This window comes from Syngnathus floridae, chromosome 2 (genome assembly GCF_059516105.1).
Source record: "Syngnathus floridae isolate MCC-2025c chromosome 2, RoL_Sflo_1.0, whole genome shotgun sequence".
In the NCBI taxonomy this organism is placed as follows: domain Eukaryota; kingdom Metazoa; phylum Chordata; class Actinopteri; order Syngnathiformes; family Syngnathidae; genus Syngnathus; species Syngnathus floridae.
In genome coordinates this window covers 11,005,606-11,029,220 of record NC_142414.1, presented here as the reverse complement: position 1 = coordinate 11,029,220, position 23,615 = coordinate 11,005,606, and the positions used below count along the sequence as shown (strand labels likewise).

General features: G+C 40.3%; 2 protein-coding genes across 2 annotated transcripts; one reads left to right on the top strand and one right to left on the bottom strand.

Annotated features, from left to right (window-relative positions):
- Positions 1-106: 106 nt before the first annotated feature.
- LOC148401717 (retinol dehydrogenase 7-like) lies at positions 107-2,662 on the bottom strand. Its single transcript, XM_088400916.1, has 5 exons — positions 2,546-2,662; positions 1,741-2,058; positions 897-1,155; positions 656-819; positions 107-586 (listed from the first exon to the last, which is right to left on the bottom strand). The coding sequence occupies exons 2-5, from the start codon at positions 2,054-2,056 to the stop codon at positions 363-365; spliced, it is 963 nt and encodes a 320-aa protein (XP_088257042.1). The 5' UTR covers positions 2,057-2,058; positions 2,546-2,662; the 3' UTR covers positions 107-362.
- Positions 2,663-7,389: 4,727 nt separating this feature from the next.
- abcb11b (ATP binding cassette subfamily B member 11b) lies at positions 7,390-23,615 on the top strand. The gene is made up of 29 exons (XM_088400892.1): positions 7,390-7,616; positions 7,705-7,793; positions 7,869-7,887; positions 8,388-8,417; positions 8,497-8,548; positions 8,644-8,942; positions 9,016-9,103; positions 10,361-10,494; positions 10,579-10,750; positions 11,079-11,203; positions 11,913-12,087; positions 13,040-13,153; positions 13,242-13,352; positions 13,434-13,559; positions 13,742-13,945; positions 14,013-14,183; positions 14,922-15,123; positions 15,192-15,261; positions 16,119-16,239; positions 16,322-16,492; positions 16,824-16,928; positions 17,033-17,194; positions 17,626-17,829; positions 17,929-18,170; positions 18,519-18,675; positions 19,805-20,002; positions 20,805-21,011; positions 22,096-22,242; positions 22,532-23,615. Exons 2-29 carry the CDS (start codon positions 7,715-7,717, stop codon positions 22,730-22,732), a joined length of 4,086 nt encoding a protein of 1,361 aa, XP_088257018.1. The 5' UTR covers positions 7,390-7,616; positions 7,705-7,714; the 3' UTR covers positions 22,733-23,615.

The window sequence follows — 23,615 nt, the reverse complement described above, 5'->3', positions numbered from 1 at the left end:
GTGTCTTTTGTGTATTTGTCTTAAGAATAGTGCTAAACAACTAGATCGATTTTTTTTTTAAATGTGGTAAGAGTAGGTAGTAGGTTAAAACTTTACTATGTAGTGATCATGCTGCATGGGATGCTTTTATTGGCCCAACTCAGAACACCTCCACACAACCTTTCACACAGGTTTATCACTGAGGACATGCACATTGGCCTGAACAGATAAGGTTTTCAATATGGCACTGCATAAGCAATGGAGAGACAGAAAAAGAGAAGAAAGAAGTTTTGCAATTTGAGAAAAATATTTCTTGCAATTGTATTTGATATTGAGTGGTGAAAGAATAGGTGTGGAAAAACGCTCACTACAATCAAGTGCACTTATTTCATCGACTTAGCAATTGGAATGGCTTCTTTTCTCAGAATATAGCTGGAGATGCAGGTTGGCATGTAAGACAGTGGCAGCCAGAACAACTTGGCATCCCATCCCGGTGAGTAGCGGGTACGAGGTTGGACGGCCGACACCGCGTGCTCCATGCAGCTGACCACCTTCATCAGATCAGAGTCTGCTATCTTAGCCACTTTATCTGTTAAGACCGCTAACGCTTTGAGGGGTGGAAAAAGAGAGGTGAAATAACTGAATTGTAATAATTATAAAAAAAAGCCATACTTACATTTCTTAAGGTACTCCTCCCCGTAGTCGTCCCTGACCTCCTGAGGCAACTTCTCCCACAACCACTTGATATTCTTACTCAGGATTGCAGCATCAGTCACATTTGTTTTAAAGAAGCCTGGTTCAATGCACAGGACTTTGACACCAAAAGGTGCCATATTAAGCCTAAATGGCGAAAGCCATTATTATCAGTGTTTGTTTGCAAACTCAAAAATGTGGCGCAATGATGAAGGCAGTATCACCTGAGGCTGTCGTTGAAAGCTTCCACGCCGTACTTGGAAACTGTGTACGGGCCTCCAGTGGGACTAATCCTCCCAAACACACTGGCCACATTGACCACCCTGCCTTTGGCCTGCTTGATGAGTGGCAGGACGCTTAGAGTCACAGCGATCACCCCGTTTAGGTTGACATCCAGCATGGATTTGTAGTCATCGATGGTCAGCCAGTCGCATGGGGCCGTGGGGACGGACACACCTGCATTGTTCACTACGGCCCACAAGCCTGAGAGAACCACATGAAGAAGTTACTGTAGATTGAATGTGCTAACATTTTAGCTGCCTTTAAAAGTGAATAATGGTTAGCTTTGACTGATGTTAGCTGCATGAGGTGTTAATGAGGACGATTAAAAATGGAGGGACTGAGAAGCGGGACATCAGATTTATTCTGTAAAAATATATGGCTGGTAGCCTTTTACTACTAAATATATTCCTTTTGCGCCCAGAAAAAAATGAGACTTCTGTAATAAAATGCTACTAAAAGGAAAATAATTCATTTAGAGAGGTCATTATCACATTTTTTATTATGACCCAAAGCTGAGGTAGGGAAGCATAATTGGTTTAACATTATGTGGTGTGTGTGTGTCTGTGTGTGTGTGCGTGCGTGCGATACGACAATAATTTATTTTTATATTATTATTTTGCGGACCCAGTTTGAGCACCCCAGTCATGGGACAAAAATGACACGTAAGTATGGAGGCAAAAGTGCAGTTAGGGTAAAAGTACAAACTCCAAGTACAAATGCACTAAGTGACAAATTAAAAACATTTGTACTTGGCTTAGTTCCCACCAGTGCTGAGTGTCTACTCACCACGCTGCCCCACTTTTTCCTTGATCATAGCTGCAACTTTGGTGACACTTTCATTTGATCGGACATCTAGGTGCATTGTGGTCAAGTTTTCGGAGCACCACTTCCTCAGCTGCTCTTCGCCCTTCTCCGTGTAGCAGGCAGCAATGACTTGGAAGCCCAGCTTGTCCAGGTGCCGGGCCAGGAGGTTTCCAAAACCTGTGTCGCAGCCGGTGATGTACACATACTTGTCCTTCTTGTCAGGGATCCTGGGCTGCTCCCTGAACCAGCGGTGCACGTAGTAGAACACTACCAGTCCCACGAGGAGGTACAAATACATATCTGCAGGAAGCAGACGTGCAGCTTCTTACTAGACAACAACAAGTTATGCTAAAAGCACTCAACTTTGAACAGTTGCACATGTGCATTCCAAAGTTTCCATCATTCATTTTTTGGTTTGACCCAAAACCTTAATATGATCCATAACATTTAGTAGGTGGGCAGTGTTATTAGGTAACATCACGTTGTGCAATGAATGCATTAGGACCAACATGTGGCAGAATGTAACCTTCAACCCCTGGAAATGCGTGCACATAATCTTAAACTGCATCTGACTAAAATCAACCGTTATTCAGCTTGCACAGCGTTGCATGGATTTAGGTTTGAGGTTACACAAGATAAACACAATAATATCACATTTCCTATTGCGCAACAAACCACTTTCCATCGACTATATGATTCATGGAACTTACAACGTCATTTTATTACCTAGAAAGATTCCTTACTTTGCAAGTAGACAAGAAGCAGAAAGACAAGTTCAATATCTTACCTGTCGACACGAGGTGGCAAAGAACAGTGCGATGCGCCTCAGTGTGGAGTTGTCCTCTGGCCTATTAATGTATAATCTTTTATGACAGTTGAAACACCTCCCTTTCCCCCCCCCCCTTTTTTTTTTCCAACAGACATGCAGAATGGCGCCCCAGCCTGTCAAAATAGCCACACTGCAATTGGTTATAAGGACCATAACTATATCTATATAGATATATCTACACGTTGTGGATGAACGATATGACAGTGTAACACAAATTGATTTAAAAGTCATAAGTGTGTCCACAAACGCTCGACAATCAACTCCTGTTGCATGCAGTTTCCTCAATAATTATCTTGGAGGTGTTTACTTTTAGATTTCCTCTGTCCAGCTGTTACATCCTGAGTCGAGCGAACAGTGGACACTCCTCTCCAAAAGTATTGGAACAGCAAAGCCAATTCATTTATTTTTTCATGTGGATTGTAAACAGGAATAGAAGACAAGAGAGAGAAAAAAAATCTGCTCTAATTTGCAGCTATTTATAGGCAAATTTTAAAGGTGAGAAGAAATACTGGCACAGATGATTTTGAAATAGACTGAAGTGAGTAAATTTTTTTGCATTTATTGCAAATACCTGCTTGCAATAACTGCAGGAAGCCTGAAGTCTACTGACATTATCCCCCTCCTCCATTTTTGTGATGCTTTGCAAGGCTTTCACCACAGCCTCTTTAAATTTGTGTTTTCTTTGTGATGATACTCCCTTCCCATCACCAGGTTGAATTAATCTGCAGTCTACACTGGGAAGTTTAGCGATTGACCTGACCTGTTTGTCATCTTGCCCCAGTTGAACTCACTTGTTGTTTTGACAATTTTGGGGTTATAGTCTTGACAAAGAATCGCCAATTCAGCATCATTGTAGCTTTCTTTAAAAAATGATTCGATTGATTTATACGACCATTTTGCTGCTGTCATCATGTCTTACACCCTCAAAAAATAAAAATCCATCCTGTAACAGAAGTGATTCTTGCACAAAGCTTTATCGTTTCCATCAATTAATGGTTAATCTTTGTTTCATCTCTGAACTTTTCAGGTTTTTCTCTGTAAATTATCATCAAATTCTAACCTGGCCCACCCATTTTACTTGATAGTGTTTTCATCTCTTGTAGCATCTGTACATCTTGTTCATCTTCATGACCCGAACTTCTGAACCCCTGGAAATAGTTTCTGATGTCACTTGTCAACTGTTTCCTAAGATAACTCTTGAAATGTTTCTGTTGTCAATGATTGTCATCTTCCTTGATCTCCTTGCTCCACGTCCAATACTTAGCAATTTAGTGGAAAAATATTTGTACTTAAAAAACTCAAATACATGTAAAATATGTTAAATAATGTAAGGAAAAATATTAATCATTTTCATCTTTGGTGTTATTATTTATGCTTGAATTATTCATAATCAACGTCAGTCATAACATTAATGATAACATAATTCATTTTCATCTTTGGTGTTATTATGTATGCTTAAATTATTTATAACCAACTAAATAATTTAATAAAGTAATAATAATAATAAAATAAATGAACATGAATTAATACAAAAAGAATATTACCATGTGTAAAAGAACATACAGTTGCAGTCATGCAAAAAAAAAAAACAAAAAAAAAAAACAGGAATATTGATAATGTGAATGGTCGGTGGGCCTGATTGAAAGACTGTGAACTCCTGGGATATTATTTAGTTTGTTTACAAAACACAGCACATACTATATCAAGTCTCCAAAAGCATGTGGTAAACTTTAGTTAAGGAGGTGGACTTTAAACATGCACGTATGCACGCACACACACGAATCCATTTTCCCCCACGAGGTAGCAGCAGTGTACTTTAAATATTTGTCTTTCACTGGACGTAGTTCGACCTGTGGTGCCTTCATATAACCTTGACTTTAACTAATTTTCAACCGGAATATTTTATATTATCTAATGTGCTCATTGTTCTGCTGGAAAGGACCACCTCCCCCCAAGCGTCTTTATATTCACACAAAATGCTGTCATTTTATTTATTTGTATATATATTTCTAATTATCTTTTTATTCTAAATTTTCACCACGATTTTTACACTTTAAATTTAAAGTAAAAACATGCAAGTAAATTCTGGATTCTGGTTTTAGGGCTTTTTGGGGCTCACGGTGGACTTTTGTGTACTTTAGTGAAGGCGGCCGGACTACATGAAGTGAGTGACCTCCAGAACATTGTCTCCAGCAGAGGAAAAAGCTCTTCGGTGAAAAGGGCATTGCTAGAAATATGGACTGGAATAGATTAAATATGTTCCTAATTAGATTATTTGGATGAATGTGTTGCCTGGTAGTGACAAAATAATAAAACGATGTTATGTTTTTTTGCGGTGATGAAGCTCGCGGGTGCTGCGGGGGAGCTGACCCTTTTGTGAATTTTAAATATTATTTCTAGCCATTCAGCCATATTATAGGAAGTCATTTAAAGATTTAAGGGGCTCCAAAGTCTGTGGACAATTGCTGCACATGAGGCTAATTGGCTAGATGCATAGATCCACTTCAAGCAGAAGGGTGAAGCAGATAAAAGTCTGGAGTTCATATTGGCATTGATTTGACATCTGGCAACTGTTTTAGCGAAATTATCAAAGTGAAGACCAAGGAGATCAACAAACCATTGGTAACATTCAATTACAGGAAACTGACTGACTGACTGACTAACACTGATATTTCAATTTATGTTACACTGGGAACAAAAATGGTTTGACACTAAGAAATTTACTTTGAATTGAAACAACATCAACTCGCCTTTGTCAACAGACAAATTAAACACGATGTCAAAATCATTATAAATATAACAAAAATTCATGGTGTTGTATTTGATGCAAAACTGTTGGTTATCATGTAGCAAATGACATCAAATGATATTGAACAAACCAATCCATTATTTATCAAAATAGGCATCCTCAAATTCAAAACTGCAGAAATAATGTACAAAGAATAGAAGAGGCAACTTTTCCATAGTACTCAGCAGAAGCTGTTCAAAATCAGAGAGATTTTTTGTTACAGAAAAATAATAAAAGCTAAGAATAAACATAATACAATTATGTGTCTGTTAAAGGTCATGGAACAAATCCACTCAATTGTCAATTTTAATCAGAGATAACTTCATGTGTATTTTTGTATTCATGTATTTTTTTCACAGATTTTTAACCTCACCTTTTTCCCCTGCACATCATTCTATAGATGTTGCATATTTTTTACATTTAAAAAAAAAATCCACTCAGAAATTGATTTATTCATTCATTTATATTCCGGACCGCTTATGCTCACAAGGGTCACAGGAAATTGATTTAATAAAAGGAAATGATTTTGCAATGAAATTATGTTTTATTTAAGGCTCTGAGGTATTGTTATTCCCCCCAGACTTTGCATAGCCTTGGTGTTAATGTAAACACTCCTTGGTGTCAATATTACTGCCGTGTCAACACATTTTTTTATTTTTTTTTGCTGTAACACTCTAATGGGTAATGAACATTTAACACTTGGGTAAATGTTTTTAACACCGGTTAGTTTGAACACATACAGACATTTTGCGGGTGTTAACATTAACACACCTGATGTTGAATTAACATCAACAGATTTGCTGAGAAGATGTAAATCGGGCTGTTTTTCTTTCTTTCAAATTCTGTCTTATATCTCTGTTTATATGTTCAATCATCAACCAATTAACGAACGAGCGATGTAATTTACGTTGTCGCTCCGCCAATTATTTGCTTTGATTTGCGAGCAAAACTGAGATGCAAACTGTTAGATCGCCAATGTCAGATTCAAGGCCCGGGGGCCACATCTGACTTGCCGCAACATTTCATGTCATCCACAAAAGCAAACTTTGGGCATCACCTTCATGTTTCTTGCTAAAATACCAAAACTGGGAATTGTCTTCAATGTTGAGATAATTGGTGGCTAAGTAACACACGAGACACACAATGTTCAGTTACATGAATTCACGATGCACAAATTGTTTAATTCTTTACAATAAAGTGTGTTATCACATAATGGTTTTCACAAATTACCATACTGTACAGTACTTTTTTAAAATACTAAAATCATTGCAATTTTTGGTGTGTGTGTTTTATGGAGACTAGAACAGATAAAATGTTTTTCCATTAATTTCAGAGGGGAATAATAATTTGAAATAACGCATGAATGTTTTAAGTGAGTAGAATGGTGAAGAATTCAGCTAATAATTTAATCTTGAATCTTGAAAAACTCTTGAATCTTAAGGCACTGCCGCATTACTCTGGCCTTACCCATTTCTTCTCACTCGCTGAACACAACAGTGAAGGTCAGCAAACAAGCATTAAGTGAAAGTCTGGCAACGTATCTGCAGGAAGAATTTTGACATCCTAGTTATGATATTTTGTCCAAATATTATGGAGACCTCCCCACACGTGTGCTTACGGGCGCTTACAAAGAGTACTGGCATTATCCTCTCGGAAGGAAAGTCATAATCCTCGATAAAGCTTACCTCCAAAAAGCTTACAAGTTTTTGTATTGATTTATTTGCCCTCAGTAAACAAAGGATTTGACTGTGTGTTGGCACATTTTCAAGATTTTTGCTGTGCAGTGCTGCCTACAAGAATGAACATTTACAAAAATGTTACATTGTACGAGAAATATTCACTTATGTGCCTACAGACAAACAAGCGAATTCAATAACGATAAGCGCAACGGCCTCTCCAGGTGGAATGGTTACACGAGCGGTCATTGACCTCGACAACAGCGGACACAAACCGATCGGACACTTACCCTCAAAGAAAACATTGTGACCCTCCGAGTACCAACTAAGCCCAACCCTCCCCAATAACCGCACGTGAATCCTTTCCAAGGTACACAGGTTGGCCTCCTCCTATATACAAGTGGCGTGCGGCCACAACTGACACTATAGTATTGGTGGGACTTTAAGGTTGGATGACACGGTGAAGGATTTAAGCGTATAAGAGTTTCTGAAGGATCCTTTGACCTGACTCCAGTTCTACGGACCCATGATAAGTTCTCGAAAGGACGAGAAAGGACACATATTGGTAAATGTCTCTTCTTCTTTTGTACTCTTGAGTCATGATTGTTTCATAGTTGGAATTGTTTTGATTTCTTTTGCTTTGCTTTCTTGAGATGAGCCAATATGCCATCCGGATCAGTGAAATTGCAAAGTATTAAAAAGCTTGGACAGGAGAATCACAGCTATGACATTACGGGCGAAGGTAAATCAAATCCAGTCATCGAAGAGGATTTCAGTCGAATCTCAATCAAACTGTAACACATTTTCTGTTTTACAGAACCAGCTGGCTCCTACATGTACGTATTATAATCGATTTTATAGTGTGCCTTTTTTTTTTTTTTTTTAGTAATTATGTTTGTTTTTCCGCTGCTTTACATTTTGTGTTATTTGAACAATTATTATGAGCCACACTATTATGGATCAAATAATGTGAGCCGATGGTGTGTCAAGTTTCTATTATTTCGCTCCGCGCACCTAATAATAGACCACTCAATATGATGTACTTCCAATTACACAAAAACAATACTGAGCATATTTTTAAATTAACATCTCTTGGATAGTGTCAAGCTTTGTAAATCTCCCATTTTGGGACATACAGCGATTGTTTTGGTTCTGCAAGTTTAACTCATGACTCGGCAGAACATAACCAGAATGTATGAATGTGTCTGTGTGGCAATGACATAATGTAAAGTGCAGCAGTACGTTTTAATTGATTCACAAAGGTTTATACAAAGGACTGAACATTGGTTGTTTTTGATCAGATTATTTGCTTTACATGTGTTTTCTTTCCACGCAGGACCATGTCAACTTCTAAGGAGAAGGAGAAGTGAGTAGTTTAGTAGAGGCCCTGATATTTCATCACAGTGATAATTACAAATGATATAGTAGAATTTTCTTTCAAACAGAGGGCAGGAGAGCAAGGAGCAACCTGCAATTCGAGTTGGCTTCTTTCAGCTGGTAAAAAGACACGTTGTTATTCATAGTTTAGTTAATCAGTGTTGGTCCATGCAGCAGTCGCTAATGCAAACAAACTCTTTGCTGTATTTATCCAGTTTCGTTTTGCCACTTGCAAGGAAGTGCTGATGATGGTGATAGGGAGCATTTGTGCTGTGCTGCACGGTTCGGCCCAGCCCCTTATGCTGCTGGTGTTCGGCCTGCTCACTGACACCTTCATTGAGTACGACATTGAGCTGAATGAGCTAAGAGACGAGCGGAAGGAGTGCGTGAACAATACCATCCAATGGACAAAGAACTACACTGATACATTAGTAGGTGTGTTCTTGTCAAACTGGAGCGCTATCAACTATTCAGAGTGGGGAAACCTCTCATCGTCGACGGGCAGGTCATGCGGGTACGTTGACAAGGTTAGCTTTTGGTCAAATGCTTGTGCCCAATACATTTCTTGCCTGCATGCTGATTTTCAGGATTCTTGACATCGAATATGAAATGACCAAATTTGCCTTCTACTATGTTGGAATTGGAGCAGCTGTCTTCATTTTGGGATACTTTCAGGTTGGTAACTTAACCTTAGGTCAGCATCACTTTCACACCAGCACAATTTGGTCTGTTTTAATAAACAAAGCTGCATTGTCATACATTTTTTGTGGTGGGTGGCGAAAATGTGTTACAGAGGGTCTTTGTAAGTTCATAAAAAAGGAGGTTTACGCCGTTGTGGTCGTGTACACAGAAGACTTTAATCATGTGCAATCAAATCAACTGCTCTCGTTCCTTTCAGTAAATGCAGCGCACCAATCATACACTCAGTCTCAGAAATAGCAGAGTGAAGACAACTGCATCGTTCACAAGAAACAGATTTTTTTCATCTGAGAGGTCAAAGTGCATTTAGTACGTTTAGATGGAACCGTAAGCAGACCTAAATGGGCAGACGATATAAAACTGCCTTGGGAAGAGATAACAAATATTAGGTCTGTGCCATGATGAGGGCAGCTGGAGAACACCCCCCCCCGCCCCTCTTGAGCTCCCAGAATAGCTGTGGCAGCCAGCAGCATAGTTTAAAAACTGTAATAATCAGAATGTATGTATCTGCATGGCGTTAGACCAGCTGCGCCAGTATTTAGACATGGTCGGAGTAAGTTTAGGCGGACATACTACCGTCATGAAGTGATTGGAGCTGGGCGACCAAATGCAGCTTGGACCAGGGTTTATTGAAGAACTCAAAAGATAATGGAGGCTCGACTAGTGACAAGACGAGAACAGAACAGAACAGATCGGAGACTAGAAACAAGAAGACATGAGATGAGAACAATCCGACGGTGAGGGACACGCAGACAGGACTTAAATACAACCGACAAACTGACCGACCGACAGACTGGCTAACTAAAACAGAACTGGCAAAGACAGGAACCACAAGAAACAAGACCGACATCAAACGTGAAGACACCAATGAGCCGAAAGGAAGTGACACGCAGACAGGACTTAAATACATGACAGGTAACAAGAGGCAGGTGACTATGATTACATTGATATTGAGGCAACACAGGAGGGGAGGGGCGACGTGAACAGAAACCATGGCAACATAGACATAATAATGCACCCGGGGATGAGTCGTGACAACTACACTTTGATTTTTGTGTGTTTTGTGTGTGGAAAAAAACCAGAAATACCAAGAAATTTTTTTACAAACCCAGAAGAAAAAAGTGAACGATAAGTGTGACATCTTTCTTGAATAACATTGGTCATGGATGTAGTATTTATTTGCACTCTGTCCTTGCACTCTCTCCTGTCATATCCAACAACCTTGTGGGACAGATCTCTCTATGGGTCACTGCTGCTGCCAAGCAGATCCAGCTCATACGGAAAATCTACTTCAGCAAAGTGATGAGGATGGAGATTGGCTGGTTTGACTGCACCTCAGTGGGAGAGCTGAATACACGCATGTCTGAGTAAGTTGGTCGTAGTTGCAGGGTTGTGATCTCACTATTGGAGTAAAATGCTGACTGTATCATATCATGACTGTGACAATCCAGTGACATCAACAAGATCAATGACGCCATTGCAGACCAAGTCGCCATTTTTATGCAGCGTTTCACCACATTCGTGTGCGGCTTCTGCATCGGCTTTGTGAAAGGATGGAAGTTAACGCTTGTGATTGTGGCAGCAAGTCCACTCATTGGTGTTGGAGCTGGCCTCATGGCACTGGTGAGATTCTCCCCCTTGCGTTAACTTCAGTTTCAAATTAATGTGATTGATGTTTTGCATGTTCATCATAAAGCTGTAACATTTTGTTACAGTAACATAGCCCTTTTTGGCATTCTTATGTTTGAATTTGGAAATAGAGGAAATAGACAGATTCTTTGGCAAAGAATCATAGATGACTGTTACCATCATGCACACTCTGCAATGGGATCACAAAGCTTTAACTTCACCATTCCAAACCGTGCTGTATTGAACTGAAATGTACCGTAGAGATTTGTGGAAATGCTTGGCTCAACATCACCTGACTTCTTTGCTTGTACATTGGGTCCAGTTTGTGGCTAAACTGACAGGCATGGAGCTGCAGGCCTATGCTAAAGCTGGCGCCATCGCAGACGAAGTCCTCTCCTCGATCAGAACGGTGGCTGCTTTTGGCGGAGAGAATAAAGAAGTGCAACGGTATGCAATATATATTATGAACCAAAATGTAAATCCAACAATTTCTGGGGTCATATTTTTTATGAGCTGAACCATTCGCATACAAGCTCAATTTCCATCCATCTTTCAATCCTCTCTATAATAATAACAATTATCATCACCATACATTTTATTTGTAAGCACCCTTGGAGAAACTCAAGGACACTGTCGACCATTAGAACAACAGTAGAAACAGAATTATACAGAATGAATACAACAAATAAATATATGGGGCAGTTTAATTGAGTAGACACTTTTGAATAGGAGGGTTTTGAGTTTGGATTTGGTCGTGGTGAGAGAGAGTGAATTGCACGTAGGAGGTTCTGAGGGTGCGCAATGGAGTGGTGATGTGTGGGAGGGCAGACAGGTATGGAGGGGCAAGGTTATGAATGGCCTGTTATAAAAACACTTGAATTGAATTTAAAATTGGACCTGGAGTGAGTGAAGTTGCTGTAGGAATGATGGGAAAATGACTTTTTGTGATCATACATGCAGAGGAGTTGAGAGCGGAGCGGAGTCCATCGATGCTATGCAAATGGCAGTAATGTGACTGATATGCGAATGGAACGAAAGGGTGCTGTACGAAGGTTTTCCATCTCATCCAGATCCCTAAGGAGGACAAGCTCAATCCAAACTTTATGGATGGATGTTTTATTTTCAGTTGTTAGTAAATTGCTCTTGTTTCCTCCAGGTATGACAAGAATCTTGTGTCAGCACAACGCTGGGGGATCAGAAAGGGTTTGATCATGGGGTTTTTCACTGGATACATGTGGTTGATTATCTTCCTGTGCTACGGCCTGGCTTTCTGGTATGGTTCCAGTCTTGTTGTGGACACAGAAGAATACTCACCAGGAACCCTTTTGCAGGTAACAACTCCCCCATGCTAACATATGAAAATATTCACAGACATTTTAACGAGTCACCTCCACCCTCGAGTAGAAATACATTAAAGTTCTTGGCCGTCACCAACATACAGAAAGAAATGTTAATAACTGCTCATAGTTGGTCACTCTCCGCTGTAACGAATTCAGTTCCAGTGAGGTTTGAATGAAAATTGCACTGAAGCACCGATCCCACATGTCGGTATTTCATGACTGCATTAAACGATTGCTTGCTGTCAAGTTGCCTGGTGTCGCAATTAACCCGTAATGTTTTTAGATGAGTCGCACCACAATACCACACACTCGGGAAGATAAATTGATCTACTGTAATAGGAAACAGCTTGCAAAGACATTAATGATGGAACAAGAAAATCTAAACATAATGAGCTATCCTCTTACCTATATTGACTAGAGCTGTTTAAACCTTATTTGAAGCACATGAGTAATTTAAAATGAATTAATAATTAATTAGACAACATTTAGTGTGGTCACTCAAGTGAATTCATGAATCGAAACAATATGGATTTGCATTTGTAAATGAAATTCATGTAATGCATGAATGCTTGTAATTAATTTCAAGTAATAATTATTAATAGTGTACAACCTATATTTTTCCTGTGTGGCTCATTACAAAAAAAAAAGGCCTTTTCCCATTATTAGCCCTCGAGGGAAATGGATAAAACATTCCACCACAAAAGTTGCCCATTCCTGTAATGGGTCATTACATTTCCCCTAAGGTCTTATTAAATTTTAATATCTGCTCCACTACTATGATGAGGTTTGCTCTTTTCTCGGCAAAACTGGAGCTGAGTCTTTATCTTACTCAGATGTTTTAGGCAATTGGTGTCGGACACACACTTTAGAAAATGAAATTCATCATTATTTTCACTTTACATAGTATGAGTATTATAATGTCGGGCCTTTGTTTCCTTGCCAGGTATTCTTTGGTGTTCTGATAGCAGCTATGAATTTGGGACAGGCATCGCCATGTCTGGAAGCATTTGCCGCAGGCCGTGGAGCTGCCACCATCATCTTTGAAACCATTGAAAGAGTAAGAAATGTTTGTGGTCTAATATTGACATCCATTAAAGTTGATCTATTCTGGTTTGAACAAGTCTTTTATTTTTTTACTTCTTCAGGAGCCTGAGATTGACTGTTTATCTGAGGCAGGATATAAACTTGATAGAGTCAAAGGTGACATTGAATTTCATAATGTGACCTTCCATTACCCTTCCCGACCGGAGGTTAAGGTATTTAACTCTTTTTTTTTTTTGTAATTACAATACGAAGTTTATACTGCTGACTGTGCTGCTGTGCAATCTTTTGTTCAGATCTTGGACCGGCTCAGTGTCATAGTGAAGTCAGGCGAGACCACAGCTTTTGTCGGAGCGAGCGGCGCCGGGAAAAGCACAGCTGTCCAACTTATTCAGCGCTTCTATGACCCCAAAGAGGGCATGGTAGGATCAATTCTGCTTCTGCTATTGATGCATGGAGGGACTGAAGATTGCTTTTCTCTTCACCTTTGTTCTTGTCATTTGAAAAATAACTCTGGGGTTGGGGCAAAAAAACAGATAACAGCAGCAATGTACTTTAGCACCATAATCAATTTTAGTTCAACTAACTGATGTCTGCATCCCAGGTTACTCTGGACGGTCATGACATCCGTGGGCTGAACATCCAATGGCTGCGTTCGCTCATTGGCATCGTGGAGCAGGAGCCTGTGCTGTTCGCCACCACCATTGCTGAGAATATACGCTACGGTCGACCTGCCGTCTCAATGGAGGACATCATCACTGCCGCCAAAGAAGCCAACGCGTACAACTTTATAATGGACCTGCCACAGGTGGAGAGCTGATAAACATTTGAAGAGCATGCATGATGTTAAAACCTCACTTCTTATGATTTGACAGAAATTTGACACGCTAGTAGGAGAAGGTGGTGGTCAGATGAGTGGCGGTCAGAAGCAACGTATCGCAATCGCCCGGGCACTGGTCAGGAACCCTCGCATCCTGCTGCTTGACATGGCCACCTCTGCCTTGGACAACGAGAGTGAGGCCGTGGTACAAGAGGCTTTAGATAAAGTACGTCTCTACTCAATTCACTGTTTGTATTTACGTAGCGCCACTTCACAACAATAGTTTTACACCAAAAAGAACCAACAATGTGTGGAAGTAAATGGTTGGTTCAAAAAAAGAGCGTGCGACTTGGCTTCAACCACTAGTGGCACCATAGATTCTACCTCAACTAGTTTGTGGTCTAAAAAACAACATGCTCTAGGAATTTATCCATGCAAACATCTCCTCCCAACTCCTTCTGAGAGCATTATTTTGCTCAAGGTGACAGAATTGGCATCAAAACAGGAGTTCAGAACATTCAGAGAAAGAGTCAATGAATCAGTTTATGGATCGCCAATTTTTCCCAACATGGCTCGGAAAACTTTGGGTAGAAGCAATAGTGATTAGAAGAAAACAAAGGTACTCATTTGTAATCTCACTTTACTGCCCATGGGAGTGCAACTATTAATACTACTGTATTTCTACAAATAAGAATGATAAATTACAGGGTTGTTGGATATGGTTCAGTGTAGCTCAGAAAATAAATATGCAAACCTTGACTATTCTACATTTTTAATCTGTAGAGTGTGATTGGGAGATATAATTAAAAGGGGAAAAATATAACACATTGAAACTCATTACTAACTGCCACAAAGTCATTAAAATATTGATAAATCATCCAAATAATCCAAAGTGTAATAATTGCAGTTTGTGGTTCTGGAGATTGAGGCTGTTTTCTTGACCACTTGATTGTTGATGCTGAAGGTGCGGATGGGACGGACCACCATCTCCATTGCTCACCGGCTGTCCACTATAAAGAACGCTGACGTGATTGTGGGTTTCGAGCACGGCCAGGCTGTTGAGAGGGGCAAGCACAGCGAGCTGCTGGACAGGAAAGGCGTCTACTTCACCCTTGTCACCTTACAGAGCCAAGGAGACAAAGCTCTCAATGAGAAAGCTCGCCAAAGTGGGTTCTACACTTACTGATTCCCACAAAGATGTTTTACATCCATTAACAACACTTATTGCTCTCAGTGGCTGAAAATGAAGACGTACAAGAGAAGCTCAGCCTGTCCAGAGCCGGAAGCTACCGGGCCAGTATGAGGTACCACAACACAACCACCTGTCCAATTAATAGCTTGTTCAGGTACACACGAAACAAGAAGTTGATCCAAACATTTTTTGGACGCAAGATGGGGTCCACCCTTGGTCACTCAGACACAGAGGCCACAATTCACGATCGAGATGAGCGATTTGAACACACATTCAAACCCATTCTTCTACGGGGCAGTGGTCCTAATTAACTGCTGTATCGTATCCAACTGCAGAGTCCTGACGGTACATCTAAATAGGATCATTATCTCTCAGTGTGAAAGTCATTGTAGTAGGATTACGCAAAAACTTTGTGACTGAGTTCTAGGAAGCTCAGTGGAAGGGTGGCACATGTGCATGCGAGAAGCCATTAAACTCCAGGAGATCTGTTTGCTTCTGATCTAGAATGATAAAACAACCCTCCATGAATTTTGGATCATTCTCGAACCAGAAAATAACCTGATAATTAGCAAAATATGGTGCTGCATGATAATATTTGCTATTATCTGGGTAATTAAAGTCCCTCCCTTCTCTGCTCTTTCAGGCTAATTTTATTGACTTAATTTGCTGTTAACTTTTGAGTTAAGCGGTTGTCAACACGAAAGAAATTATGTGTATTCGAAATAAAGGGGCTACTATACCTCATTGCTATCAGAGTGCACGCTGCTGATTGTGCAAATTGCTGCACGGCACACACAAGACAAATGCACCTCTTTACATCTGAACTTTATATTAACAATTCAAGTTCAGCTGTGGTCAGCAGAAAGCCTTTTAGATCTTAAGCAAAAACCACAAAACGAAACAGTAGGTCGAATAAAATGTACCCATTAATGTTTTATTCTTTTTTGCCTGTACACGCTTGTTTGACAGAGCCTCCATTCGCCAGAGATCCCGATCCCAGCTTTCCAACTTGATTCCAGATTCCTCTGTTTCCATTGCTGGAGAGCTGGGCACCACAGCCTTTGCTATATCTCAAGCAGACAAATCCAAGGTGGGTGTCAAGGCCATTTAATGCATTTGCTTTTCTTCACAACTACTATCGTTTTCCTCACATGGTGATGCTGACTATTCAGAATGCAATTCAAGAGGAGGAAGAGGAGGAGCCAGTGGAGCCAGCACCAGTTGCCAGGATCTTGAAGTACAACTTGCCCGAATGGCCTTACATGCTTTTTGGATCTTTGGGGGCAGCTGTGAATGGAGGAGTCAACCCCGTCTACTCACTTCTATTCAGTCAAATATTGGCGGTGAGGTTACAGTTAGGTTCAAACTGTAAAGATAAAAATGGTTCTGTCCAGCAGCGGTCCTCAACCGTTTTAGCACCACAAACCGGATTATTGTCAGACAATATTTTCACAAACCGGCTTTTAAGTTGTGGTGGATAAATAAAAACAAAATAAAATGAAAGAACCGGTATAAAAACAATGGTATTGTGGTGCAGAAGGAAAGGAAGGCACAGGAGGTGTGCTGCGGGCTGGGGTTGGGGACCACTGCTCTCCGGCACTGTTAGAATGATGAAAATATTTCTTGGGGAGAAAAGGGCAAGTGGTCAGTTGTTTGTCTTTTGCGTGTGTGCAGACTTTCTCACTTACAGATCCCATAGCTCAAAGGAAGGAGATTGATGGTATCTGCCTGTTCTTTGTCATGGTCGGCATTGTCTCTTTCTTCACTCAAATGCTGCAGGTAAAGAAACTCTTTAGGGGTCCATTCTACTTCAAGACTAGAAAAAGTCACAAAAGACCAAAACTAACACTCATGATTGACTGATTGATTGATTGAAATTCCAGGGCTATGCCTTCTCCAAGTCTGGGGAACTGCTCACCCGACGGTTACGTCGTCTGGGCTTTCATGCCATGCTTGGCCAGGAGATTGGCTGGTTTGATGATCACAAAAATAGCCCTGGAGCTCTGACCACACGCTTGGCGACAGATGCCTCGCAAGTTCAAGGGGTGAGGCATGAACAACGGCAAACAGAGACATCTCAGCCTAACGAATTACCATTATTATTTCGAGATCAGAGTCAAGCATACAGTGATAATGCTACAAAGCTGAATGTTTTGTGTACAACCACTAAGGTTGAGCACAATCCAATACTGGTTGACCTCCTGTTTGTACAGCTTTCAAAACCAAAGCAAATTAAGGTCAAACTAACATCATAAAGCTTCATTATCAGTACTCAGGAGTGTAAAAATAAGTTAATAGAAGATATATACTGCTGTGTGTACATTTCATTGACTAAATATGCACTTGAACACCTTCATGGTTTGGTCAGAATTGTATGATAATTGGATAGTCTTTGAGGCGGCGCTGAGCTTCCCCTCATTTGAATGACCTGATGTCAGATACAGATGTAAAGACACATATGCACTTCTTTTTAAAGGCCACCGGCTCCCAGATCGGCATGATCGTCAACTCTCTGACCAACATTGGTGTGGCCATCCTCATGTCCTTCTACTTCAGCTGGAAGCTCACGCTGCTCATCCTGTGCTTCCTGCCCTTCATCGCTTTGTCAGGTGGTTTCCAGGCCAAGATGCTCACTGGATTTGCCAAGCAAGACAAACAAGCTATGGAGGCTGCTGGACAGGTCACCATCCAGTTACATTACATAACAAATGGTCAATGATCTCAAATTGAAAAGTCATACATTGGGTATAATCCATCTTCCCTTTTCTGCACTTTGCAGATTTCTGGTGAAGCCCTCAATAACATTCGCACCATAGCTGGTCTTGGAAAGGAGAGGAATTTTGTGGACACGTATATTGCGCAACTGGATGCTCCTTACCAGGCAGCCCTGAAGAAAGCTAACGTCTACGGGGCTTGTTATGGTTTCGCCCAGTGTGTTGTCTTCCTAACCAACTCTGCCTCTTATCGGTTTGGGGGATACTTGGTACGCCAAGAGGGACTCCATTTCAGCTTGGTGTTCAGGTACGTGACATAAACCAGCCACCTTTGACAAAAGGACAGATAAACCATCCCAGTTGTTTCCAAAGTGTGAGCTGCGTATCAATTGGGGAGCAGCAGAGAATTTCAGAGCAAGTGCATCAGCTAGATAAAAAAAAAAAAATACAGAAACACATTCATCTCTTTAAACCTGCAAAGCTAACTTCAGCCCCATTGAATTGATCAATTTTTACTTCTCACGATAAGAGGAGACAAGGGAGGCCTCAGCTGTTTTATGTTCTCTGACAAGGGGCTCAAGGTTACACACAATGAAAAGCCCTGAACTCTTCTTTCCTTTGTGGAAAATGAGCAATTGTTTCATCATGTGTGTAGGGTCATTTCTGCCATCGTGACAAGCGGCACAGCCCTGGGTAGAGCCTCATCCTACACCCCTGACTATGCCAAGGCCAAGATTTCAGCAGCACGCTTTTTCCAGCTGCTGGACCGAGTGCCCAAGATTAGCGTGTACAGTGACAAAGGAGATAAATGGGTATGTTGCCACATATGATGTGGATTATGTGCTATGATGGCACGCTACTTGTGTGTGTGTGTGGGGGGGGGGATCCTTATTTATAGTTGTATCTTTATGAAAGATAATTGCAAAAAATCAAACTTATTAACTTCGTTTTATTGCAGTGAGTTTAGCAGTCCAACATAATTCTCGGTTTGATTGACACTAGGGCTGTCACTGTTGAATATTTTTAGAATCGATCATTCTATCGATTATCAAATAATCATATTTTCCTTTCATTTTACATGAAAGTATATCCCACAATAATTTTACCCGTTTACCGTTGTTCATTATGTATTGTTTAGTGATTACAACATAAAACATAAAACAATATCTCACAAGAGAAATTAATTTTTGTTCTCACCAAAGTGATTCAATTACTCTTTTTTGTTTTCTGAAGTAAAAACAGAGATAAAATAATTTGTTTTTATTAATGACTATGAAAATTATTAAATAATTCACGTTGAGAGGCTGACATTAGAGGATTAGGACGATTCTAATATAAAAAAACGGCTCCAAACAAAAAGTTTTGAAGAGAAATCAGAAATAGATATAGTAAAATACAAAATTAAAAAAAGGAAAAGAAAATTGGTCTGTACATATACCTCACGTTGTGATGTCACCATTTCAAAAGTTACATAATTATTGAAATAAACTAAATGTGATATACTCTCTCCATAGATACACACCTTTTTTAAATCTCCCCCAGAGGTTGCAACAACCAAATACAGCCACTGAGAACCAACAAACATTCCAAACAAGTCAGGGACAAAGTTAAGAAGTACATCAGAGTTCGGCTAGAAAAAAAAAGTAATGTTTGAGGATTCCCAGGAGCATCATCAAATCCGTCATTATCATTTACAGTGCAATTCTTATTCACAGTGGCAGGCCAAACTACATCCAAGTTTGTACAATTAAAGCAGTGCTGCGAATAAACTGTGACCAAAGTAATCTCGCAATTTCACGTTTTACTGCAAGGCAGAGTTGAAACTCAAAATAGTCTGAAACGATCCTCTTGCAGACAATGTCAATCAAGAAGTGTGTTCCCAAAACAAAACTAAACCTTTGCACCCATTTTGTTTGCCCCACCCCTATCCTTCTCTACCAGGATAACTTCCAAGGCAACATTGAGTTCATTGACTGCAAGTTCACTTACCCGACCCGACCAGACATCCAGGTCCTCAATGGGTTGAATGTGGCAGTGAAGCCCGGGCAGACGTTGGCCTTTGTGGGTAGCAGCGGCTGTGGGAAGAGCACAAGTGTGCAGCTTCTGGAAAGGTTTTATGACCCCGATAAAGGCAAAGTGGTGAGTGAGGTGGACGCGGCTTTTCTTCATCCTTTTCAACAAAACCGAAGAAAGACTCTTTTTCAATTTTTACAATGCGATATCAAAAACTACAACCGCATCATCCAATATAACAACTTATGGATACAGTCAGTTCATAGGTCAGACATACAATACAGTATGTACACACAAAAATACATTATACCAAAATGCCAATCGATATTGTTGTACAAGCAACACCTATCTATGTCAAAATTCCGCAAACATTTTAACAATCAAAAATCTGTTGTGTATTTTTTTTCACTTTTTGTCAGGCAACATTTTTTCGTGTGCACAAGCGCCTGCGAATGTCTCTGTAGTTAACCCGACAAAAACGAGGTTGGAATTTATGGCAGTCAGCATGAAATAGTCGAAGAAGATGATGATGACCTTTTAGAAAATGTCAAACATGTCGCAATGGAATAAATTTCAAAGTGTCATTGAGAAACCTGACAGCTGGACATTTAACATCTCAGACGTTAGTATTTTTAAATGTCCGAATTTGGCGCATCTTTAAGCAGACAGTTTTGCTGTGACTGTCATGGGAGCACTTATCTTGATTGCACGTTGACTCCTGTCAGAGAAAAATCACTGCCTGGATGTTTAAGGTCTTAATGGAGCTGGAAGTGCCTTGGGAACTCATGGACCTGATTCTGGGAGATTTAGAAGAGAAATCACACAGTTAGAAGGGACATTATGTTAAAGCTCATTAAGTAAATTGTATGTCTACTCTTTGATTATAACACTGCCTCCTACTAATGGTTAAATCAATTGCCTCTTGCAGCTGATTGATGGTCGCGATTCGACTCGCGTCAACGTGCCTTTTCTGCGATCCAGGATTGGCATTGTGTCCCAGGAGCCGATCTTGTTTGACTGCAGCATCTTGGAAAACATCAAATACGGCGACAACTCACGGAACATCAGCATGGACGAGGTCATCTCAGCTGCCAAAAAATCACAGCTCCATGACTTTGTCATGTCTCTACCTGAGGTGGGTTCATGTTTGCAGAAGGAGAGATATGGAGGCTAAACACAGGGATTAGTTTGTCTGAATGTTAAAGTGCGTCAATTAGTGAGGAAAGACAAACTAGAAGGCAGAAAAACAGGCAGACATAATAAGGTCGATCAATCGATGACAGAAAGGGAACGCTAAGACTTACGCGGTAAGTTGCGTAGCTACACAAAGAGATTTCTGTTTTCATTTCGTCAGTGTTTTTGCCTTCATTTTATTTTCTCTCACAACATTCACACATTATTAAAATGTTTGAAAATTGATCACCATTGTTTGGGAAATGGGTCTGAGTATAACACATTTTTCCAAGGTTTTGTAATGAATGAAAATCGACCCAAAATTGTCTCTCAAATCTAATGTTTTGATTCCGGATATTCTTTTCTCACAAGAAATAATGTAAATAGTAGCGGTGAAATAGAAAAACAATGGATTCTTAGATTTAAAAAAAAAAAAAAGGGTGGGGGCGGAATAAGAAGAATTTGTAACAAAACTAGAATGTCGTCTGAAGTGAGACATCACATTGCCATTTCAAATTTGATCCCAAACTGCCACATTTGGTGCGGGTTTGGTCACATTTCTCAGAAGCCGATTCATCGTAATCAATCATGATGCATGTGATGGCATACCAGCCCGGTGGGATGTGGCCATTACATTTTACTTTGTTCTGCCCGCAACCCACCTGAGGCTAAGCATTACGGAAGATGAATAAAAGACTCACCGCATGGGACTGGAGAGCGAGAAATCTGAGCTTGCAGACTGAGTCATCTTGGTTTCGTCACACCTATATTATGCTTATATTAAGGATTAAGGAATGATCAAATGATTCATAGCACAGACATTGTAATTTATGATGACCTTATTAGACCAGATTCCATTTTGTAGATACTGTACTGTACTGTACTTATTAAACTGCTCCTCATTTTGGTGACTTGCTGACTTTAGAGGTGACAGAGGTCAAAGTCTTGGCGAAGCTAAAAGTGCTCCTGCTTGATGGAACATCTGTAACTGAAAAAGACCATGCTTGGTATTGATATTGATCCCAACATATCATTTTCCTCCTCAGAAATACGACACCAACGTGGGTGCCCAAGGTTCTCAGTTGTCTCGTGGCCAGAAACAGCGCATTGCTATTGCTAGGGCAATCATACGTGATCCCAAGATCCTGCTTCTGGATGAAGCCACCTCTGCTCTAGACACAGAGAGTGAGAAGGCAAGTCCCGCAAATGAATTTGCATTCTGCACAGCTGCTTGATATTCTCTGGTGGCAAGCAACAAGAAGAGCTGTTCATTATTGACATCATTAATGTCATTATTCTTCCTCTTGGCTGATAGTGATCTTGTATACATTTATACATGTTGTGGATCTGCTAATGTGGGCACTGAAGCTGCAGGCTCTCAGTAATCAAGGCGTGATTGTCAAATCGCTATTATGATGCCGCTTGCATGTCAATGATTTCTCTTCCCTGTGTAATTTTGTGTACTCGCCTTGACCGCCACAGACGGTGCAAGCTGCTCTGGACAAAGCTCGAGAGGGCAGGACCTGCATCGTTATCGCCCATCGCCTATCCACCATTCAGAACTCCGACATCATCGCTGTCATGTCCCGAGGCTACGTGATTGAGAAGGGAACACATGACCATCTTATGGCCCTTAAGGGTGCTTATTACAAGCTGGTCACCACTGGAGCACCGATCAGCTAATGGCTCCAAGAGTGTAAACAATTGGAAACAGAGATGAGCAGAGTGTTTGTTTGAGGTGATGAGGTCACGTACAAGCTGATGGAACATCAAAAAGTAACTTGAATCTTTTCACTATTAAAGTGTATTTATTTGTGTGGAAATATCCTGTTATACTGAGGATTTGCTGAGCTCTTTTGAGACTACTGTCATCATATGTTTGTTTTTGTTTGGTATTACCAGAATGTAACAAGTGAGTTAGTCACTTGGGAAATATCCAAGCACACTACAATCAAAAGGATTAGATTATAATGTGAATGAAAGACAGCAAAACATACCTTTTCTTTCTTTTTTTTTCTTTCTTAAAGCAAGTACCGTATTTTCCGCACTATAAGGTGCGCCAGATTATAAAGCGCACCTTCAATGAATGGCCCATTTTAAAACTGTCCATATATAAGGCGCACCTTCAATGAATGGCCCATTTTAAAACTTTGTCCATATATAAGATATATACATTTGGCCCGTGGGCCGGACTTTGGACACGCCTGCTGTAGTGGCTCAATATTGGTCCATATATAAGGCGCACCTGAGTATAAGGCGCACTGTCGGCTTTTGAGAAAATTGGAGGTTTTTAGGTGCGCCTTATAGTGCGGAAAATACGGTATCACATTCAGGGTCACAGGGAAGATGGAGCCCATCGCAGTGAGATTATAAACGACTGATCATACTATATGGTGATTGTGAATGAGAAAATCTCTCTGAAAACACAAATTTATAAGTGAGAACTGTTGTTTTCTGTTGTATTAATTTTCATAGCACATATCTAGCCAAACACACGCATCACTAAATGAATTCTTTTTTATATCCAAATAAATATATAAAGAGTCAAAATAAAGTGTTGACGTTA

What these genes read in the sequence shown, in the direction of transcription:
- abcb11b (XM_088400892.1), top strand. Translation starts at nt 7,715, where the DNA reads ATGCCATCCGGATCAGTGAAATTGCAAAGTATTAAAAAGCTTGGACAG. An exon ending in CTGAATACACGCATGTCTGA is followed by an intron (nt 10,495 to 10,578) that starts GTAAGTTGGTCG and finishes GTGACAATCCAG; the next exon opens with TGACATCAACAAGATCAATG. An exon ending in GTGACAAAGGAGATAAATGG is followed by an intron (nt 18,676 to 19,804) that starts GTATGTTGCCAC and finishes CTTCTCTACCAG; the next exon opens with GATAACTTCCAAGGCAACAT.
- LOC148401717 (XM_088400916.1), bottom strand. Translation starts at nt 2,056, where the DNA reads ATGTATTTGTACCTCCTCGTGGGACTGGTAGTGTTCTACTACGTGCAC. An exon ending in GCTTTCAACGACAGCCTCAG is followed by an intron (nt 820 to 896) that starts GTGATACTGCCT and finishes TTCGCCATTTAG; the next exon opens with GCTTAATATGGCACCTTTTG. An exon ending in GGAGGAGTACCTTAAGAAAT is followed by an intron (nt 587 to 655) that starts GTAAGTATGGCT and finishes CACCCCTCAAAG; the next exon opens with CGTTAGCGGTCTTAACAGAT.